We start from the raw sequence: 19242 nt of genomic DNA on the forward strand, positions 1-19242 counted from the left end.
AACAGTACCCATAACACAGCAAACGATCTCAAAAGAATGAAATATAACAGCTCTGATTGAATATACGGGGAGATATTTGACTGAGCTTGTTAATGAGTTGTAGTGGAAAACTGAAGTAATATGGCGGAGACTGTTACTTTTCTAGTTTTGGAAATAGTGACCTTGACCTTGATTCCACTGAAATCAGATGCAATCCCAACTTTGGTCTTACTACAAACTTCCTGTTTTAGAACCTCGAAACTTGTTAAAAATAAGTTGGTGTATTGACGCAAACAGCACGTTATAAACAGTTTTCTACGCTTACTGATATAAAGAAGTGGCACAAAAATAAGCTGCCGGCGTGTAAGATAATAACAGAGTCATTAATTATTAACCTGCTAAATTTCTAAAATGGATTGGTCCATCATTCAATTTGGACAGTACCATTTCTTGTTCAAAGGGGTATTCATTGAAACATTTCTCATTTGTCACTAGCAGGCTAAATGTTAATTTATTATGACCAAGAATGAAAACAAAGCGTCCCTCACAAAATATTTAATAAACATAGCAAAGTAAAATTTGTCATGAACTTATATATTTACAACAGATTCATAAATTCATCAAATTTTCACTCCCGTTTCCAGTTGTCTATATACAGAATTGTCTTAACAATTTCTCTTAATAGAACACAAAAATCGTTACACTTCAACTTCCGTATGCTGTCGTTTATGAACATGTGGCAAAGACAATGCCAAGAGAGCCCCAACAAACGACATGGTTCCCAAAAAGTGATAAGAGGCGTAGTAATTTCCGGTTGAATCTCTTAATGCACCTGCAAGATACAAAATAATACATTTTGAATTATATAACACAAAATTTAGTTCCTTCACAAATTTATTTCATGGTAAGCTGCTCACCATTGGCCACGTGGAAGGGCCCCTGGCAGTTATAAAATGAATTTGTCCAAAAACAAATTATCCGGAATCTCTGCAAAATGTATAGCACAAATATGCACTGCTTGCGTGTTAAAGATCCCCAAAGTAACAAATTAAAGTATGTGAGGATAAAGTTACTTTTGAGGCCAAAACAATTAACGTTACTGTTATGTGTATAAAAAGAAAGAAAATGTGTATAAAGAACTATTACCACCTTGTCAAAAAATGGTGGAGGTGTGAGTGGGAAGGCAGGGTGTGTGTGTTTGCGGTGGTGGTGACAGGATGACAGTATTCTAAAGGGAAAGAAACTTAACGATTTTCTGGGGGATCAGGGGGTTTAATGGGCTGGGGTGTAATATAGATTGTTGCAGTATGCACATCATCTCATCAACACCTGTCTATATTCCAAGTTTGAAGTCAATACCTTTAATATCTTTAAGTTATGCGTTGAACATGATATAAATATGAGATGGACAGATCTGACTTTACTGTTACCCTGACCTTTGACCTACCACCTTGGTTCATGCGCTCTGCACATCGTCGCAGCACCACCTACCTACACCCCATGTCTGAAGTCAATACTTTGACTGGTTAATAAGTTATGCTCCAGACACTAAATATGACGGACACACTTGACCTTTGAACTCAGTTTGTGACCTTGACCTTAAACCTACAGACCCGGTTCATGTTCTCTGCACATCGTCTCATCACTACCTACATACATGCCAAGTTTGAAGAAGGCAAAATTGACAAAAAAAGAATTATTAATACACAAACTATGACGGACGGAACTGACATTTGGGCTCAATTTGTGACCTTGACCTTTGACCTACAGACTCAGTTTATGTTCTTTGCACATTATCTCATCGCTACCTACCTACATGCCAAGTTCAAAGTCAATATCTTGCATGGTTATTTAGTTTAAATATATTTATTATAATCTATACCTATATAAATTCTGTTGTAAATATGATCAGGCAGGAAAAAAGTCCGTATTGTACCTTTTGTATTTTATGTTACCGGACTATTTTCATTTGATATGCATGACCCAACAGCACACAAAAACTTCACTCTTTCTATTTTAACATCGACAAACAATACAATGAAGATCTCGTCTGATAAAAAAGTTGGAGGTATATAATAATCGTGTGATCAGATCTGGCAAAATCCACTCGAGCCGAATACAACATCCCAGATCGAGCTACTATTATAATAACCCTATTGTTCTTTGGATGACTGAGAGTGATTTTACATATATGAAACGTGCTGCATATAACACATATTAAACTTAAGGTAGCAGACTCGTAATTACACTCGAAATTTTCGTGCAATTACATATTCTTCGTATGCGATTTCGGCTTTCTCCGTAATATATATGAATGAATGAATGAATGAATGAATTATTACCAACAACAGGAAACGTAGCCGCAACGGCTAGTCCGTGACACAGTAGCGTAAATCCAATACAGCTCTTCAATTTTGGTAACGTCAGGTACTCCACGAGAATAACGGGGTACATCGATTGGTAGATCTCACAACATAATCCTGAAAAAAGTATAAAGGAAAACATTTTACTATATACCTATATGTATAGTTTGATTTTAGTTTATACATAATTTATTTTAGGTCGATTGTGAAGGAAGTTCTGTAACTTATATTAATCACTCTCGACACCTCATTTCTGATGGAATCCATCGCCACGAGGGTATGAGAGAAGAGGCCAGTTTCCCTTTTAATGCTGAGCGCCAAGCAAGGGAGCTACTGGTACCATTTTTCACGTCTTTGGTATGACGCGGCCGGGGATCGAACCCACGACCTCCCGCACTTAAAGCGGATGCTCTACCACTAGGCTATCGAGTTTGATTTTGACGTTTAAGAGTTCGATTAATATACTCGTCTGTCGATTAGGGAAATCAGCATGATTTACCTTGCCTTATTAATGAAAGAACCACTATCGTACTGAGTAACATTACCTTAGTAACAGTCCCTTCCAGTCTTAAAAGTACAAAAACATCGCTGACCTTGAAACCGAACTATTATATTCTGTACAAGAATATACTAATAAACTTGGATAATGTGGCAGTTGACCTGAATACAATCGACACTGTTTATTGTCCAATACAGGTAAATCCAATAATTGCTTTGCAATAGATCTATGACGGATTATCATTGAACACCCCTGGACTGATTGGACTCAACTGCCACATTATCAAAGTTTATTAGTAGCTTGAATTTTACAAATAAATATGAACTGACCGAAATCCTGTTCTGGTATTTTACCAGACGTCCTATATACAGAGTTCATAATTTTTTACACTGTAGTTGAATAGGGGTCGTCTAGTAAAATGTATATCTTTTTACACAACTAATTATTTTGTCCGAAAGTAACTTAAACAGTAAGAAGTAACTAGATCTTGTTTTAATAAAAGCTCGTGTAACCCCATACCTCTTCATTTAAACAGAAAGGATTGATATGCAATATCATACTATATCACAAGTGCATTTTGTGATATAAGTTTTTTTTCCTTTCAAAATAGCAAGTTTATTTATTTATTTGGGTTTTACGGCGCATCAACACAGTATAGGTTATATGGCGCCAAACAGGACTACAGATTTTGGTTTCACATCTCATTTACATCGAAATAAAAACATGAGGTATGGAATCAAAATTTGCATACCTGCTGGAATCACAGAGTTACAGCAAAACCAAGTGTTAAGACCCTATTTGTCGCCTCTTACGATCATGCAAGGGTAAGGCAGTGGTTCCAATTCTTTTCATACACAGATCGTCCCAGGGTAATGAGACTATTGACAAAAACTGTATAAGAAACTGTTGATAAAGGATTATATTAGATTACTCATAAAACAAGAAACATAGAAAATTTTACAAACACCAGTTTTTTCAAGCTTTGTATCACGCCATCGTGTTCTGTTTAAAAAGTGTCAAGTTCTGTTATAAATATTTCGCTTCATCTAAACACCGTTTTTAGAGGAACAATGGAACATACTGAGGCCGAGTTTTCTAGTTTTAAGTAATGGTGACATTGACCTTGACCCTAGTGACCCCACATGCAATCTCAAACGTCGTCTACCTACCTACAGAGTCCTACACAATAGGATATGTTTCATTGTAATATGCCCCTCCTAACCAGAGTAATCAAGAGGAAACCGTTTTTCTATTTTTAGCAGTGGTGACCTTGACCGTAGTGACCCAAATCTAAGGCTCATTCGCAATGAAAGCTAGCAACATGCTAAGATTTATTGCCATATGTCATTCTCGACTTAAGTTATTGAGCAGAAACCGTGTTTTTTCTCTGTTAGTGTACTTGGCCACGATCCTGGTGGTCAAATATGCAATGCATTTTTAGTAATGGTGACCTTGATCTTGACCCAAGTGGTCCAATATGCAATCCCAAACTGGGTCACTAGCAAGCTACCTGTATACAACATTCATTACAACTGGTCGCCCCTAGCTCAAGTTGTTTAGTGGAAACAAGTCAGATGCCGCCGGCCTTAAAGACATTCGCCAAACTGATAACCATTTTTTAAAACCTAGTTAAAAAAGCTTCCTTCATCTTATTGATTTATTGTTTTCTAATATTTATACTGACCATTTATTTCACAACTTACTTATCTAGAAATGGTTAACCAATAGTAATTTCAATATTTTGTAATTATATTACTTCCCTTTGATGACGCAAAATATTGAAATATGTTTGTGGGATAGAAAGACATCAAAACTACTCATCTGAAATGACATTCAGTAGTTGAAAACCGTTGTTGAACTAATTCATTATATTCTCTGCAACAACGTTTCGGCCCAGGGCGTTTATCAAGTCACATGCACAATGTTTAATTACAAATTGTGTAAATTCCTCTGGATAACAAATACATATAATTAATTACTTTAAATGGGATACAGATGTGGCATTCGTGTAACCAATACAAGCAACGTCTCGCCAGGAAAGGGGAGATTTGCCAAAAGAACAAATTTTCTGAAAAAAAAATCACCTTACTTAACTCCAAGAACTGAACTTTGAAAAATTTAATAAAGTCTTTATACTAGATTACATATACTTAATCATTACTCGTTTCCTTCATCTTATAGTTTCTTGTTTTAGTATTCTTATACCTATACTAATAATTTTATTCACAATTCACTTATTTTAGATATGACTTAGCTAAAGCTGAAGTTATATCATCCCCCTTTAATGGCGCGATTAACTCACTAACCTTGAAAAGAAAGGAATATTAATCTTAAGACAGATTAACAAACACGAACTTTTGAATAACAATGAAATTTACCTCAAGCCCCCAAAAAATGCTAACGATATGCAAAACCATCATAGTACTCAGCATCCCTAGAAAGTTTGGGAAATCCCAAAAGTTATTTCAGCAGGGTAGTTCTGACAAACTTTTGTGACAGACGGACAGACTGACAGACTGACGGACAAGATAAAATCAGTATAGATCTCCCCCCGCATACAGACACATAATTTGTACAGTTTCCTTTCAATGTTTTTTCAAAACAAAGGCTTTTGTGAAGTGTTTTCTTACCTAATAATACAGCCATAACAACCAAAGAAGGGAAAGTTTTGAAAATTCTGGCGCAATGCGCTGTTACTCCAGCAAGTGTTGATACCACAGCCAATAGTGTAGTCAATTTCACGAATTTTCTGTCAGCAAATAAAGCACACAAGATTCTAGAGGACATTCCTACACCACCTATAATTGCCATTAGTAATCCAGTTTGTTCTGCACTAAGACCAAGATCTTTCGATAATGGCGCTAAAAACAGCGGAAGTAGACCAGATGTTGGCGCCAACATGGCCGCCATGAGTAAAAACACCGGAAATAGAACACTTTTGAACAGATTTACGTCAAATGAAGCCTTGAGTTTACTGAGAAATGATGTTTTCGTGTCTTTATTTTTGTTTCCTTCAGACCGTTCCAATGGAATTTCCTGAATGTCAATAACAGATCCACAGACACCATCGGCACTGGAGTACAGCGCCACTCGCGACCGCGACAACGACTCAACAAGACTATTCAGCGGGGACAACCCCTTGTGTGAGTTTTGCGAAGCAGTTCTTGTTCCTTGTCTGTTACCAAGAGACCAAGCTCTACTTCGCGGTAACAACGGCGAGCCTGACATTGTGTTCGTATCCGAACGTTGTTGATATGAATCGCTACGAACAATTTTTATTTTTGACGAGGCGTCGCCTGTCCTTAGCTGCAATATTGCTTTGTTTGGCAGAACACCTAGGTGTCCGTTTTCCTTCTCTAACACCAACTGCGTCAGAATCATATCTGTTTTATTCCTTTCAGATTGCACTCCATTTTCAACACTGTTTGAACTGCCTATAACGTACGTATTATCTTTCACTGAAAGAAGTTCCTCCAACTCTTTGGTATTACCAACTTCATTGATATGTTTTGTGTTTTTATCTTTTTGATTTACTGCCGATTTCTGTCTTTCAAACGACTTAATCGGTCTTAATAGAGCACCAGTCACAAGAATGTTAAATGTCATACCGGCTACTATCATAAAAGTTCCAGAATAACCGTAGTCATCAAACAAAGCAGAAAAGATTGGAGCAAATATCAGACCTCCAAAACTAGCTCCACTAAAAGCTAAACCGTTAGCCAGTCCACGTCTTTTGTGGAAATATTCTCCAATTGTGGCTGTGACTGGTGGGTGAACTAAGGCTGTTCCAATACCTGTAAAGAAAACGAAGAAAAACATGACATTTTCGATTACTCTATAAAAACGTACTTACAAGGTGGAACAAAACCAGCTAAACACGAGTCCAAGCTTTATATAAATTTGAAACACCTCTTATAATGAATAAATCGTATGATTTGACCAAAACAAATCTTCTTGGAAGTTCTGACAGGTTCTAATCAATAGAGAGAAAAAATTTATCACCATAAATTTAGAATTTGTTAAGGAAACAAATGAATTTACCTTCTAAAAATCCTATTGACGCAAACAACATGCTTATATCTGTGGCGTTTGCTGATATAATGTGAGATATTGTGAGAATAATAGCTCCTAGCATTATGGACATCCGGTTTGACATGAACTGCATTCCAACAGTCATGTTGACCAAGGCTGAAAAACACAGATACATTATTCATATATATATTTGAAAATGTGTCATATCTGTCCGATAGAACCTATACAGCCCCATTCAGCTTTGCACCATACGCCCCTGTTGACTGAAGACATCTTTAATGGACTGCTATTCGTTTGTTTTAGACTCTGTAAGGCTTATATATACTTGCAGTCGGAATCCCATACGAGCGACACCGCACGAAAACTTTTAGTATGGTTATATACCAATAGAAGAAATCGCTCTCTGTTTCATATTAAATTCAGTCATTTCAGGTACATTTTGATAGTTTCTAAATTTTCACCCGGTCATAGACCTTTTTCCACAAGACATCCATACATTAGCTTCAAGAAAACCAAAAGGGTTCGCGAAATGCCACGTCCGCAGATAGAATACTTTCGCATTCAACAAACAATTCGAGCACATGAGAATATTAGCATGAAATGTGTCTTATTTCATGTAAAGTACACTCCAAGGGTGAAATAATATCTTCTTGGCATCCGATCTACGCGCAGATGCGCTAAAGATAGAAAAATTTGGATCTATTTTATTAGGGACTATTTTCAATACATCACAGAAGCATATCCTTTAACCGAATAACCGTTATAGAATTTTAGGGGGAGAATAGTGCAAGATATAGGAGACAGCTTTCTTGTTTTTAGCATATCAGGTTTAAAGCACCCATACATGGGACTCATATCCCAGTGTTAGTACAATTTAGACGGAGGAGCGGAGGACTGAACTAACAATCCCTGGTTTTGTAATCAGTTAACAATTGACCACTGCAAAATTCATAGATATGCCGGTCATATTGTATCGTTCATTTCCAATTAATTTCGAAAAAAAAATCATTTCTAAAGTAGCTGACAAAAACAAATGATGGCGTGTAACAAAATGTAAATAATACAAACATATCATATTTGTCACTGTTGTGAAAACAAATTAAAGCGTTTATTAGTGACAATGCGTGGAATGTTTACTAACAGATAGTACCTAACAAATACCTACTTAGACAAGAGATGTCATTCTTTGCAAACACATGTATAGAAAACTTTAAGAAATGATGTGAACGAAATTTTCATAAGATTCACAACTGTAAAATAAAATTTGGTTATATGGCTCCGAATCTGGCTACCCCTATCGGGCCTCAGTCAAACGCCAGCATGTCAATACATGCGATCTTCTATTTAGACGAAACAGAGGCTATTACTAATTGACTCCAAAGAAAAGTAAAAATACTTACATGCGAAACTCATAAGAAGGTTTTGCATGGTAGTCAAGAAAGATGTCAGAGAGGCCGTGGATCCAAACCTATCCTGGATGGCCACGAAAAAGATTCCATAGTTCTTCCTTATTCCGCCAAATAAGATGAGATAAAAAGCAGCTCCTGTGAATAAGAAACAGAAATAGCACATACATAGTGTTTTTCATACTAAGTTTATTGAACGATATTAATAAAATAATACAAGAGGCAGAAATGGGCCTAAGTCGCTCATCTGAAGAAAACCTTAACCATCTCACTTTGCTTCTAAGTAGGTTTGGCGAAAATCCTTTAAGCTGTTCATTAAAACAAAATTTATTTTTAAAAAAATATATATTTTAACTCTAGTGGCCCCTTAAAAGGCCCAAGTGTCCCCATTTTAACAAATTTGACATAAGACCTTATTATGATGTTACAGATTAAGTTTGATGAAGACCCATCAAGCGGTTAATTAGAAGAAGTACTTTATTTATGGTATTTCTATTTTAAGCTCTAGCAGGACGACGGACGATGGACGATCGGACCATCCACCTATACTATTAGCTCACCCTGTATAAAGTTCAGGTGGGCTAAAAATGTGAAGCTCTGTCAAGCATTTTATCAATTTTATTCAACGAGTAAGACACAAGCTGATACTGGTAGCTTTCTTGGTTGAAACATGTGTAGCTCAACCTCAACCTCAATGGTAGTACTTGGCAACATCCCAATGTGGACATCTACGCCAAGGGTGACTTTACAGCTAGCTTTATTTCACTCTTAAGAAGTCAAACATTTGACAAATCAGTTTTCGTATACTACTCTTCATGTAAAATAGAAGAAACTTTGTCATTATATCTATTCTACTAAACAAGAGATCACAGAGTGATCTTGGCGCCCACCAATGTGCCATTTTTGAGAGTTCCAAATTTCAAGACTTATTGACTAGCTCAAGGTCAAATTTCATTTCCGTACACAATACTGTGCATGTGGTCCAAATGCGAAAGCTGTAGCTTGAGAAATGTGAAAGTAGGTCACTAGATCAATTTCAAGGACAAAGTTCTTTGTACAAAAAACTATGCATGTGCATCAAGTTTGAAGGCTGTAGTTTGAGAAATTTGAAAGTAGGTCACTAGGTCAATCTTAAGGTCAAAGTTTATTTCGGTACACAAAACTATGCAAGTGGTCCAAATTTGAAGGCTGTAGCTTGAGAAATGTGAAAGTAGGTCACTAGGTCAAAATCAAGGTCAAATTACACTTCAGAACATAAATCTATGCATGTGGTCCAAATTTAAAGCCTGTACCTTCAAAAAAATGTGAAAGTAGGTCACTAGGTCAATGTCAAGGTCAAAGTTTGTTTCGGTACACAATCCTATGCATGTGGTCTAAATTTAAAGCCTGTAGCTACAGAAATGTGAAAGTAGGTCACTAGGTCAATCTTAAGGTCAAAGTTCATTTCGGTACACAAAACTATGCAAGTGGCACTAGGTCAATGTCAAGGTCAAAGTTTGTTTCGGTACACAATCCTATGCATGTGGTCTAAATTTGAAGGCTGTGGCTCGAGAAATGTGAAAGTAGGTCACTAGGTCAAAATCAAGGTCAAATTTTATTTCGGAACACAGAACTATGCATGTGGTCCAAATTTGAAGCCTGTACCTTCAAAAATGTGGAAGTAGGTCACTAGGTCAATGTCAAGGTCAAAGTTTGTTTCGGTACACAATCCTATGCATGTGGTCTAAATTTGAAGCCTGTCGCTACAGAAATTTGAAAGTAGGTCACTAGGTCAATGTAAAGGTCAAAGTTTGTTCCGGTACACAAAACTATGCATGTGGTACAAATTTGAAGGCTGTAGCTTGAGAAATGTGAAAGTAGGTCACTAGGTCAATATCAAGGTCAAATTTCATTTCGGAACACGAAACTATGCATGTGGTCCAAATTTGAAGCCTGTACCTTCAAAAATGTGAAAGTAGGTCACTAGGTCAATGTCAAGGTCAAAGTTTTTTTACAGTGCACAAAACTATGCATGTGGTCCAAATTTGAAGGCTGTAGCTACAGAAATGTGAAAGTAGGTCACTAGGTCAAAATCAAGGTCAACTCATGTCAAGGTTCATCTTGCCAATCAAAACCATACATTTGGTCTAAATTTGAATGTTGTAGGTTATTGACAAGAAGATTTTAAAAGCTTTTCCCTATATAAGTCTATATGAACCATGTGATCCCCAAGGCGGGGCCATATTTGACCCTAGGGGGATAATTTGAACAAACTTGGTAGAGAACCACTACATGATGTTACATTACAAATGCCAAAGCCCTGGGCTTTGTGGTTTGGACAAGAAGATTTTCAACGTGTTTCCCTATATAAGTCTATGTAAACCATGTGACCCCGGGGCGGGGCCATATTTGACCCTAGGGGGATAATTTGAACAATTTTAATAGAAGACCACTAGATGATGTCACCTACAAAATATCAAAGCCCTAGGCCCTATGGTTTTAAACAAGAGGTTTTTCAAAGTTTTTCCCTATATAAGTCTATATAAACCATGTGACCCCCGGGGCGGGGCCATATTAGACCCCAGGGAAATAATTTGAATCATCTTGGTAGAGGACCACTAGATGATGCTTCATACCAAATAACGAAGCCCTAGGCTCTGTGGTTTTGGACAAGAAGATTTTTAAAGTTTTTCCCTATATAAATCTATGTAAATTATAGAAATAAACAAAGGGCCATAACTCAATGAAAAATTGTTGAACCAGTCTGATTTTCAGGGGGACACAACCAGGGTACCAATACATCATCCTGACAAAGTTTGGTCAAAATCTCCCTGGTAGTTTCTGAGGAGATGCGATAACGAGAAATTGTTGACGGACGGAAGGACGACGGACCACGGACGCAAAGTGATTTGAATAGCCCACCGTCTGATGATGGTGGGCTAAAAAACGAAACGTTGGAAATGCATAGCCACGGATTGCCCTCGTACAATATTTCTTTTGAAGAACATCATATGTTGAAAAATCTTGTTATTCACATTTTCGGTTTGAACTGTCCTATTTATAAATTTTAGTCCTTACAGAGAATTGCGGGAAGACGAAACACTAATTACAATTTTTCAATGGCCTCATTCAGTATTTATTCATAGTACAATACACATTACTTGTGTCCTTTATATATATATATGTTAATCAATCAATTAATTTTATCGCCGATTTAATTGGCTAATTCCGGTGATATTGAATATGTTAATGCGCATAAATGAAATGTAATTTGATATCGGGGAGATGGGGAAACTAAATTTATCCTGTATGTAGTATAAGTAGTGTTTCTCTTTAATTGTTTAATGAATTAAAGGCAGACATGTACATTCAAAATTTATTATTCATATAATTATGTACAGTTATTATAACCTTGATCTATGAAGTTATTAAACAACTTCGAAAGAGTAAACACGTCCCTTCAAGAGGGATACAATATTTCAGTAACCTCTGGATTTCTCAATAAATCGACATGTCCCTGTCTGTAAACAGGAGCAAAACATTTTTTCTCAATAAATTGGCATGGCCCTGTCTGTAAACCGGAGCAAACGTATAAACAACAAACACACTAATTTCAGTAATCCCGATACTGTTAAATATATGGTTATTCCTTGGGCAGTTTAAGATTATACGAGGGTGGAAAAAAAGTTTTTAGTTTCAGGGCTGTTGGCCAGTCTTCACGCGATTTTTAACCCTCATCGTGCTGGACACGACTGATTCTGCCTTTGCAACCAGTGTATGCACATCTGTGCAGTCTGATCAAGACCTGCACTGTTCGCCATTCAGTCGGAATATTTTTGGTAATCACCCCTTTTAATAGTAAATGATACTGTCCAAATTAAAATATGGAATAGTTCATTTTAGAAATTTAGCAGGGTAAGGGTTAAAACAAACTTCCATAAAACAGACTTCCCTCTCAGGGTTGTATTACTTCAGCTATTTTATACGACTGCTATAAGTTAATAGACAAAAAGCAACCAACCTATGCCACCTACCAGCGAGCACCACCCACGCCCAACCTCGATCTATCGGTAAACCTTCATTTTTATTGCTTTCTGGATCTTTCTTGGCGGCTTCCTGGTCATCTGGTGGTTCTGTCTCTGCTTTGTCTCCGAGTACTGTAGGAGACACTGGTCTACGGTGATCGTCAGTGTTGCCACCAGTCACGGATCCGCCCCCAAGTTCGGCATCAACGTGGCTTAGTGATACTTCCATTGTTTTGTCAATTGCCATGTTACTGTGAATACACGATCCTTTAGTTCTGTAACTTTACTTTCAGTATACACTATTACAATATTATGTTCCTGGAAAAAAAAGAAAAAAAAACTAAAATAAATATTCCAGAATCCTCCAGTTAGCCATTTAAAAGCCGCGCGGAATTTCTTCTATACCGGAGTGACTACAGTACGCTGCACATTAGGCTAGTAGCTGTAATGATAAATCATGTATGCCAAAAACATAAATATAGGCTATCCAAACAAACTTTTACAAATTTCACAAAGTTCAAACGTTATGTCCTAAAACTTAAATTATGTGGTTTCCTTTTAAAGACCCGCTCCAGTCCTACCTTTTAACCTTAAATTGTCACTGAAAAAGCATACCTGACTATGAACAGTGACGCCTGTCAAAATACAGAGTATTATTTATATAAAATACTTTATAAAATACCTGTGGGTTTGCGTGCTTAAGTGTGGCGCGTGGCCGTTAACTGTTACCTATTGTAAGCATGGGTTGCATACACACAATAGAATAGAAAAAGAGCAGGGATTTAATGACCCACCACGACCTAGTGACCTACTTTTTTCACCCACAAAATCTTCATGAAAATCATTCTTATAATAAGGTAATATACAGTTTAGGCCCTTTGAATAAATGTGTTCTCACAACTACATCTGCAAACTTATTCAGTCAATCTCTTTTCAGCATAGTTTTAAGAACATAGATAGATAACCATCTTCCACTGCAGAAACAAAATGTGATTGAAATTCAACTAAATACACTAATTTCTGTATATATTGCTACATTAATTCAATAAAATGATTTAACACACTGTCTTAACCTAATATATTATGTCAATGTCAGTTTGAAACTAAATTCTTGTATATCTCATATTTTTCATGCAAATCATGTATAATTACCATCATGGAAAAACAAAAGAATACAGTTATTTTGTGGCGCCTCTTTAATTCAATAAAATGTTAAGACATTAAACACATTGTCTTGGCCTAATATATGTGAATGTCAGTTTGAAACTAAATACTTGTATATCTCATATTTTTTCATGCAAATCATGTATAATTACCATCATGGAAATACAAAAGAATACAGTTATTCTGTGGCGCGTCTTTAATTCAATAAAATGTTAAGACATTAAACACATTGTCTTGGCCTAATATATGTCAATGTCAGTTTGAAACTAAATACTTGTATATCTCCTATTTTTCGTGCAAATCATGTATAATTACCATCATGGAAATACAAAAGAATACAGTTATTCTGTGGCGCGTCTTAAACAGGTTACCAATGACCATACTATGGGTATACTTACACTTTTATCAGCAGTTTTCTTTTTAATTAAAATTAATTGCAGTGAAACGTCTTTTTGTCCTTACTTATGTCGCGTACATCTCGTAAATGCAAAAGAAAAATGCATTGTTGCTTTTTCACTGCATGAGGCAATTATTTACTGTATCTTTTCAAGTCCATATTTCATACTTAATTTATATATTAACTAAAGGTATATAATACACGTAAACACAAATATCATATTTGAAAACTGTGAACAATATTAAGTGTATATAGTTCATGTAATCAAAACTGAACACGTATATATAATTTGCATTATAAGGTTTGAAATAGCACATATACTTAATGCATGTACAGCTCAATGCAGTGATAATGTGCGCTGGAAGTTTTTAATGCATGGCATTTCTTTACATATACACTTAATTTGTATGCTAAGTAAAGTTAACAACATTTTATGAGCATTATCCACACTTAAAGTAAATATCTACAGTTAGGTCAGATTTGAGGTGCAGAAACCCAATACACGATTCATCAAGTTTATGCAAATAATAAATGTAAGTCGTTTAAATGTTAAGTTTTGTCTTTTTCATCTCTCTCCTTTACAATCTTATCTTTTGTAAACATGTTTACTTTAAACATAAAATTAGTGTCCCATTACTCTAGTTTATAATTAACATGCACTTAAAAGGTTAAACGCGACACCTAACCTACGTATGTATGGAAAACACTTTATTATGACCCCCCCCCCCCCTCCTCCTCCACCACCACCTTCCCCTTCGAAGGAGGGGTATATTGTTTTGCAGATGTCGGACGGTCGGACGGTCGGTATGTAGACCAATCCGTTTCCGGACGATAACTCAAGAACGCTTGGCCATAGGAACATGAAAGTTGATAGAGAGGTTGGTCATGACTAGCAGATGACCCCTATTGATTTTGAGATCAGTATATCAAAGGTCAAGGTCACAGTGACCCGGAAAAGTTAAACGGTTTCCAAATGATAACTCAAGATCGCTTCAGCCTAGGATCATGGAAGTTGATTGGGAGGTATATCACGACCAGCAGATGACCCCTATTGATTTTTATGTCAGTAGGTCAAAGGTCAAGGTCATAGTGAAACCGTTTCCGGACAATAACTTGAGTACGCTTGGGCCTAGGACCACGAAATTTATTTTTTTTCCATTCTGTCACTGAAATTGATGGTTACCTACACATAGATGTTATTAACACAATAATGATAAACAAAGAGTTGTTTGTTAACCACTTGTTGCCGGAGGCGAAGTCTCTCGAAGGTTATTTCATTCCCTAGAATGCCGTGCCCATGACATTTGACCTGATGTCCCTACAAATAAATGGGGATTATCTACCGACCACAGATAATCATCCTATAAAGTTTGATGTCCAAACGTTCTCTAGCCATTTATCATAAGCTATTTTGACCTACTGACCACCGGGACTGACCTATGAAAGCCGACCGTGTCCTCTAGATATTGACGCAGAATCTATTAACGTTTCTTCAAAGTTGGGAGTATAAAGATAATATTGTTTGCCTCCAAATAAAATCCTTTTTTTTTCAAAGGAATTTTCAGCCTATTTAGTGAAATTATAACTTAATAATACCACAAAATAGGGAATCCAATATTTTAACTTGATTTTGTAATGTGCCAACTGCACTGTTTTTGTTATGAATTTATCATACCTGTTACGTTAGTCCAAATAATAGGACGTTTTCGCTGTCCTGTCACACTTTAGAGGGATGACATCAGTAACTATATTTAAATAACAGATCATGAAATAAGGCATCCCGATAAGCCAAATGAGTAGGGCAACTGTGGCGTTATCTGGGAGCGGGTCAAAAAGTGTATGATGTAATACTTTTCAGCATTTCAGCATGGTATTAAAAGAAATATTAGAACCAACACTCCAAAAAGTTTCCATGAAATGTATATAATTGAGTGAATTGTCTAAAGGTAACTTTCCATCTAATGCATGGCTGTTAAATATAATTATACACATGTAACTCGCTTTCATCATCAACATATGCGGCTTTTTTATGCAATTTTCCAGGTACACAACTTCTTTTACTTTTATGATTTGTTGGTTTATTAACTTTAAATCGGCAACACAGTAATAAATAAAAAGAATATTAACTTACAATGTCCGTTCTGCCTACTTTCCACACAATAGGTATTAGCATAACAGTATTATTAACACGCGTTCTATTTTTATCAGCTGTTTACGACGAAAAACAGCTGATTTCTGTTACGAAAATCTCTTAACTAGGCCAGTACACAAGGAAATCCTATTATATGAAATACAGGTGTAATTCGATAATATTTCAATATATAATACGTCAAGTTAAACAAATATGAACGTTTTGAAAATCCAATTTTCGTTACACTGCATCAATCTCAAAAAAATCTGTGTAAATGCCAGTATTACAAGAGAATTTATCGATAATACTCGTTTCTTTGTCCTTGGCAGGATTGCGCGAGAGGTCAGGTGTTATTGACTTACCCTCAGTCATTGCATCATTCAAAAGATAGGAACCGCTAAAAGTTAAATTTTATTTTCAATTACCCACTTTAAGATGACCTATCGGTGACATCGTATATCTCAGATAAAGTGGATGTGAAATACAGGAGTTCATTAAATAGTGATGTGAAATACATTCATTAAATGGTATAAGGTGGCAGGGGAGTGCAGATTTGCGAATTCCACATTGACGTGTGGGTACCAGTGTTGAAATATCCATAGAAATCTCGTTTTTGCTTATTTTTCTTTGAAACTACTATGGACCATTGCAGATACTATAGACTACATAAAGACGACTCTCCGGTCCTATGCACCTGTCGCTTTCCATGCCAGATGTAGTGAAAACTGGCCAAATCACCCAAATTTTATAGACCAAAATTAGCCTAACCGGGCCTCACGTTGAACTCTGCCATTCATCCATTTTGTATTTTTAAATCCAATTTCGTAGCATATATGTATAGTGCGAACATAGATGCATACCCAGGTGGTGTGGAATGTGTCTCCCAACCACCACTTTATTTCCCTAATTTTCACTTGAAAAAAAGTGGATGGATGACAGCCGAGCGTCTGGCCGACGTTTTGTTCTGATGTTTATGTTTTAGCCTCAACCGGAAATACGGAGCTAGGAATTTTAAAACACCCGCCATGTAGAATCATTAACCGTTCCTCATTCCCCAGATATATTAAAGAATTAATAATGATAAATAACCAGTAAGATAGATATGCCTTTATATCTACCCTGTCCTGTTTATACAGAAAATCGACCGGGGCCAAACTACGAAACCGCTCCCCTGCCACCTAAACGCGCATTATTGTAATAGTCGAGTTATTAATCTGTACTGTATACGATTTATTTTGTAGCAGAACGCCTACGGTATATTCAAAGCGTGGTGATCCTAACTTAATGTTTCAGGTCTGGTGGTAGGGACGGAACTGGGGGAGTGAACAATTTTAATTCGCCATAATGAGCTTTTTAGAAATCTTACAGCTATTTAAAAACCTAGATTAATAAATACGCCTTGTTTGTTCCGAGTTTAATGCCGTTTTTCAGCAGTATTTCAGTTATGTAACGGCAATCAATTAACCTAACAGTGTTCCTGGATTCTGTATACCAGTACAAACCTGTTCTTCGTAAGTAACTGCATGCCAACTTCGCCACAAGAATCAGAGGTGGAGGACGAATGATTTCATATCAAATAGCCACGGAGAAATGTACACGCTTTTATCATTAATATGGTGCAGTGTTAGTTTAAATAACAGGACGTTTCGGGACAGCGTGATAACTTTTGACTGTCGCTGTCCCGTCACGTAGAGGGATGTCAACTATAAAATATCAGTTAATAAAATAAATCATCCCGATATGCAAAATGAGTAAGGCTAGTTAATCAATATGTCACTGCAAGCTGACTGAAAACAAAGGAATACAAAAGTCTTTTTTTCCCCAGATAAATCTTCAACAGCTGTCTGTGTTATCAAAGGGCGTTAACCCCAGGGCCTGCTCTGCTTCTTAATTTAAAGTCAATACACCTCATTCCTGATGGAATCCATCACCACGAGAGTATATACGAGAGAAGAGGCTGCAGTTTCTCTCTTAATGCTGAGCGCCAAGTAAGGGAGCTACTGGTACCATTTTTCACGTCTTTGGTATGATGCGGCCGGAGACCGAACCCACGACCACCCGCACTCGGAGCGGACGCTCTACCACTAGGCTATCGAGGCGGTTAAGAAAAATCCCTGATGTTCAAGTTATGATTGCTGCCTTCTGTAAAACTCTTCGTTTCTCATCTACAGTATGCCTGTATTCCAAGTCTGAATAGTTCTAAAGGTATGCTCCGGAGAAAGCGCTAGAAAAATGAAAAGGTTGGATAACTCAAGTATTTCCGCAGAGTTACGTTATTGCACACTGCACTGCTCCTCGTCACCATATACCTATATTCCAAGTCGGAAGTCAATCCCTTGTGTTATTTTTAAGTTTTGCTCCAGACATAGAAAGCGGGGACGGACGGACAGATGCCTGGGAGGTGAGATTACTATATGCCGCGCTTCCTAGCGGGGGTGGGGAAGACAGCATAAAAACGCATGGGGTGGGGGGGGGGGGGGCTAGGCTACAATTTCTGAAGGAATCGACTGATTTCTATGCTCAATATTTTAGCATTTTAGGAAGAATAGATCAGAATGTTTCACTTTAAGAAACCGCATGAAAATATGTGTTTTAAGTGTTTGGTTACACATTCCAAAAATCGAGGTTTTGGGGAAAAATTTAGCATTATTATAAGTTAGCATTTCATTCAGCAATGTCAGGTTGTTGTATCTGATATCTCACGTAACACTTATAAATAAATATTTTCAATGTTACTTTGTATTAACCTTTAGCCTGCTAAATTTCTAAAATGGACTGCTCCATCATTAAATTTGGGCAATACCATTAATTTTTCGAAGGGATGTTTACTGAACATTTACTGAATGAACAGCGAACAGTGCAGACCATGGTCAGCATGCATGGACGTGCAGGCTGTTCTTGGTCTGCACTGATCACTTGCCGTTAGCAAGCTAAAGGTTTTACTTTTAACAAACATCAAAATGCAACCAGTTATAATTACCTTTAGTTAGTACAGAAAAAAACAAGCAAGTGCAAATAAAATAACAGGAACAATGCAGAATAAAACCGGTACAGTAGATAACAACTTGGCATATCAATCCTGTTTCACTATGTTCTGATTAAAGTAATATTTGTATCAACTGACCTCAGTCAGGTAAATAAGGATTGCAAGGATTGTTCGTATTGACAAATACATTCCACAGTTACCTAGTAACTAGCGTAACATATCAGTTACACTTCAGGACATGATGACCTGCAATAATTGAGTACATGGCATGTCAAATCTAT

At 36.7% G+C, this 19242-nt stretch overlaps 1 protein-coding gene across 1 annotated transcript; it reads right to left on the minus strand.

Annotated features, from left to right (window-relative positions):
- Nucleotides 1-522: 522 nt before the first annotated feature.
- Nucleotides 523-12352, minus strand: LOC123555033 (monocarboxylate transporter 13-like). Its single transcript, XM_053547516.1, has 6 exons — nucleotides 12293-12352; nucleotides 8274-8417; nucleotides 6883-7029; nucleotides 5472-6635; nucleotides 2322-2459; nucleotides 523-811 (listed from the first exon to the last, which is right to left on the minus strand). Exons 2-6 carry the CDS (start codon nucleotides 8299-8301, stop codon nucleotides 678-680), a joined length of 1611 nt encoding a protein of 536 aa, XP_053403491.1. The 5' UTR covers nucleotides 8302-8417; nucleotides 12293-12352; the 3' UTR covers nucleotides 523-677.
- Nucleotides 12353-19242: the final 6890 nt, after the last annotated feature.

This window comes from Mercenaria mercenaria, chromosome 7, assembly GCF_021730395.1.
Source record: "Mercenaria mercenaria strain notata chromosome 7, MADL_Memer_1, whole genome shotgun sequence".
Taxonomy (NCBI): domain Eukaryota; kingdom Metazoa; phylum Mollusca; class Bivalvia; order Venerida; family Veneridae; genus Mercenaria; species Mercenaria mercenaria.